General features: G+C 46.9%; 1 protein-coding gene across 1 annotated transcript; it reads right to left on the bottom strand.

Moving 5' to 3' along the window:
• Positions 1–702: 702 nt before the first annotated feature.
• On the bottom strand, positions 703–4,034 carry LOC147685192 (uncharacterized). The gene is made up of 2 exons (XM_086939597.1): positions 3,885–4,034; positions 703–2,095 (listed from the first exon to the last, which is right to left on the bottom strand). The coding sequence occupies exons 1-2, from the start codon at positions 4,018–4,020 to the stop codon at positions 1,698–1,700; spliced, it is 534 nt and encodes a 177-aa protein (XP_086795723.1). The 5' UTR covers positions 4,021–4,034; the 3' UTR covers positions 703–1,697.
• Between the last annotated feature and the right edge of the window lie 396 nt (positions 4,035–4,430).

The raw sequence follows: 4,430 nt of genomic DNA on the forward strand, positions 1-4,430 counted from the left end.
AAAGGATGGAGTCAGGCTTCACAGTAGCGAGCCACAATTCAGCATCAGGCAGGCAGTGGACAGGGTGTCTTCTGGTGACCAACATCGGTGGACGAAGCGTCGGCTGCAATGGAGGAGTGCCGCTAATAGGAGGATTTTTTTTCTGCGGGCAACTTACTTACCACTTCCAACAGGACCACTACAACCACATAGATACAGTATCCCTTGCCTTTTTCTCTGACTGTGACTGCATTTCTTTGCTCTCTCTCGGCTTCTACATTGATCCCTTAACACATCACTTAGTCCACTCCACTATCTGCACCACACATAGTCATTTGTAAGTGCTCCTACGTAATTCGCAAGTCGCAGCACGCCCCAGGCCGTAGAGGACTGGGATGGCCCCAATGATGAAGCATGTCACCAAGGGGCAACCCTGGTGAGTGAGGGGACACCTAGAAAAAAAGCAATTTCTCCTTTTCTATCTACTATACCTTCTGTCAGGTTACGCAGCCCCTAAGCGCCTACCGTACTATGAAACTACATTTCCCATGAGTAGGCGGGAGACTTGCAGACTATTTAGTGAGACTATATGAGAGTACCCTTGTATGTTAGGACATCACTTCACTGATGCCTGTCTTGTCTTCTCTTACAGGTATCCTTTCCCTGCTGACCCTACCTTTACCCATCCCACATTTTTTATTTTAGTTTGTTATTTTTCTCCCTCGCCTAATGCCTCGAACACCCTGTGTTTACACTTCTGGGTGTTGGTGACATTTGGAGGTGGAACCATATTTGCATCGACTGGATCACGGGGAGTAAACGTGACACCTTCCAGACCAACCCCATTGAGTGTTGTTGTGAATGGATTTATAGTGACCAGCAAGGCTCTCGGGTATCTGGCTACAGAGACCTTATGTTGAATATAGTTATCAATAATTCCACACAGGCCCTGTACTGTCGCATTCTTTCTTTCCACAGTTGTCGATGATATATTCTTACTCTGCTTGACAAAGAACCATTGCTAATGTGAAAGAACTTCAACCGAATTAGTAGTTATACTTTACCATTTGTTAGGCTACAATGTGGCACTGCTCTACTGTACTTCTGTCACCTGCTATATTCTCAGTTGTACCGTTGAATTGCTCAGGAGGACAAACCAGATTTCATTTTCTTTTTTTTCATAGGCATGCAACTGCCACTGTGTCACACCACTAGTACCACCGCTATGAGGAAATTTTATCCGACCAAGATTGCCAACGTTATTCGGTGTTTCCCGTGGAGCCAGCCCTGGGCCTAGCCCTACTTTCAAACACAAATTACAGGTAAGATAAGCGTTTGGTGGTTTGGGGGTATAATGGAGTATTAGTACGAGAGACGAGAGACTGAAGGTAGTACTACTAAAGTCCTAGGACTCTTGGATTCACTTCACTTAGTCTGTGAGAGGCACTTAGTGTTGAAAACATTTGGGCATTTACACTTAAAGGAAGAAAATGGAACTAAACTTTCAGGAAAACAGTCAACGTTAAACCCCCACCCACCAGGCAAGCAGTAAAAAACAGGTATGCTCAGATAAAGTTTGAAAAAGTATATTTATATCCCTAACAAAATAATCTCCCGCAAGACCCTCCCTAACCCCAACGATTGTCCTTCAAAAGTCCCCAAAAACCCAACTCCCAATTCCCACCCCCCAAAAGTCTCTAAAAAAGGGGCAAGGGACACTATGGGTGGATGCTGTTAACTTTTTGGGCCAGGGCATCATGCTCCTCGCGGAGCAAGGCGAGCTCCTGCTGAAGGCGGGACACCATCAGGGTAGTGCGGCGCAGGCGTGCCTTCACTGCCTTGCAGGTGCAAGGCCTGTGAGAAGCAGCTGTTGGCCTTGCTGCTCGGCGGTGGCGTTTGCCTTTGGCAGCCCGGCTCAGTCTCGGTGGACCACTGTGCTGGGTGGCAGCCGGTGAGGCCACGGAGGCCGATGCAGACGACGTTGTTGTTGTCGACCGCACACTTTCCTCGTCCTCCAGGGCCACCAGCCGCCGATATTCCGCAACAGTGGCCTCGATTCTCCGTTGCCGGGCCGCTCTAGCCAGCTCCTTCCTCCTTGTTCGTTTGGAAGGAGAACCTATATGAAGAAAGAAAGACATAGTCTGTAACCAATGCTCTTTAAGATTAACTCAATCATTCAGCAGAAATGTGTGCTGCAGTACAACTAGCAACTTGCAAGCGCATTACATAACTATTGAGGCCAGTATCTATCTAACCTCACACTTCTTCATCCTTGCTCTAACATTAGTGGGAGTTTAAGGAACAAATTCTATGAGCACTGTGGACTTCCATTGGAGTCGACTATGAAAGTACACCAGTCTTATTCTTCTTCTTGTCTCTTGTTTTGGAAAATTGGTACGTTATTTTCTGCAAGCCGGCATAATGCCAGCGCGGTAAACTTGCACCCGAGAAAAAGAGACGCACGCCATGAGGAGTGACCTAGACTTGCGTTGCCGTTGCGTTACTGTACCCGTCCAGTACATGCAGGTGGTGAATCTCTTACTTTTCTATTACGGGTGGCACTGAGAATACTCTGTTACAACTCAAGGGCTACTGCTTAATTAATTTAACTTTCACCCTACAGTGGAAATGAGTACTAGAAATGGAAAATTGAAGAAGATAAATAATCTGATTATCTATCACTTCACATGGGATGTTTTTGCTTATATATGGGATGACTTTAGGTGCTTTGCTTTTTATTGAGTGACAGGCAGTGATACATCCACACATGAATGACTGAGTACTACTAAACTTATTGAGAGAGGTAGGGAGTGGCCACCATAATAACCGGATCTATGCAGTGCTTGCAATACAAACTACTGCTACTACTTATGGTAGTATTTGGACAAAATTAAAAGTTCTTTTCCTTGCCTTTCCTACACTGGAACGGACGTGCGGGTGCAGTGTTACATGCTCTTCAAAGTTACACTTAGTTCATCCACTGACCATCTACTCTCTCTAGATCATGGGTACTCACAAACTTTCTCTCAGGGGCTACATTTACAGTGTAGTTTGGGGCCGAGGGCCGCACTGGTGGGGGCGGAGTCAGAGGGGGCGGGGCTAAAGCAAAACGATAACTTGTGACCATGAGGTTGCACACAGGTCCCTGCAGCAGATGCCCTCATCCACTGAGCCACCAGACCCAGCATTTACATACATCTCTCTCCCTCCTGCTGTCCCTCCTGCCCTCCCTCCATCTCTCTCTCCCTCCTGCCCTCCCTCTCCCTCTGTCATCTCACTGTGTGTGTGTCTATCGGTGTCAGCCTTCAGCCCGGGTTGAGACCGCTTCCTCAACGCGCACACACAGACAACAACACCAAAGTACTTAACAGGTCTTTAAAAGACCATTAACATATTATTGAGGCTTTGTTTGTTTTAGCGCCCCTGCTTCTCCACCCTGACAATCACTGCTTGCCCGGCCCCACAGAGCAGAGGCTTTGTTCTATTTCACCTCTTTGTGGCCTTGCATCTCCACTCTGCTCTGTGGGGGCCGGGGGAGCAGTGATTGTCAGAGTGGAGATGCAGGGGCGCTAACAGGTGAAATACAAAAAAGCCTCTGCTCTGTGGGGGCCGGGGGAGCAGTGATTGTCTGCAAGGTCTGCGCACCGCCAAGGAAGGCTTGCCGGGCCACCACCGGCCCGCGGGCCGTACTATGAGTACCCCTGCTCTAGATACACATATGCTATCTAAGAGTCAGATAGTAGCATGATCCAGGTATATGGACACATACAGTTTCTGTGTCACCCACCCAGGCTGTTGTCCTTCCACCCATCATTGCTTCATCATTCACCCAGCCATGCATCTCATATTCTTGCCTTCCCAGCTAGTCTTCAATCTCAATAAGTAAGGAATATATAAGAGCTTACCTCTGGCCGCCACCACCGTCTCAACTCTCACAGCCGCCGCCGCCGCCTCCTCCCCTGATGAATTGCCCTCCGCCTCCGTGTCGAGCACCACCACCACACTGGCCCCGCCACCAGATGTTCCACCTACAAAGTACATTTAAGAATCTTAGAATAAAGCACTCACTAGTCACTAGTATTTGGTCTAGGAATGAAGACATGTGAAAACAATGTAATTTGTGACTGTCTACGTTAAAGTTAAAAAAAATGTCCCTTTTTCCAGGGAAGGTTGTCTTGCTGCACTTTTTGGCACAACTGATGAAGGCTGATTTTTTAACACGCACCATTTTTCTCCACACAGACAGAAGATGAACTTCTAACAACAAGATCAAGTTGAAACCAGGTGAGAGCTCGGCTCGACCACAAGAAATGTCTTCAATTAATCGTCAGCACTAACCACTTTTCCATTATCAGTTAAACGTTTAGTTTTATTATGACTTCATTTTAATAAATGTGTTTACTTTTAATAAAGCTTTTAAATTTAAATACAATCTGTGTTTTTTGGTCCTC

The sequence above is a fragment of the Lissotriton vulgaris genome, chromosome 10 (assembly GCF_964263255.1).
Source record: "Lissotriton vulgaris chromosome 10, aLisVul1.2, whole genome shotgun sequence".
NCBI classification, from domain to species: Eukaryota; Metazoa; Chordata; class Amphibia; order Caudata; family Salamandridae; genus Lissotriton; species Lissotriton vulgaris.

Coding starts and splice junctions, on each gene's coding strand:
- LOC147685192 (XM_086939597.1), bottom strand. CDS start 4,020: ATGTACTTTGTAGGTGGAACATCTGGTGGCGGGGCCAGTGTGGTGGTG. Junction 2,096..3,884: donor GACGGTGGTGGCGGCCAGAG/GTAAGCTCTTAT, acceptor TTCTTCATATAG/GTTCTCCTTCCAAACGAACA.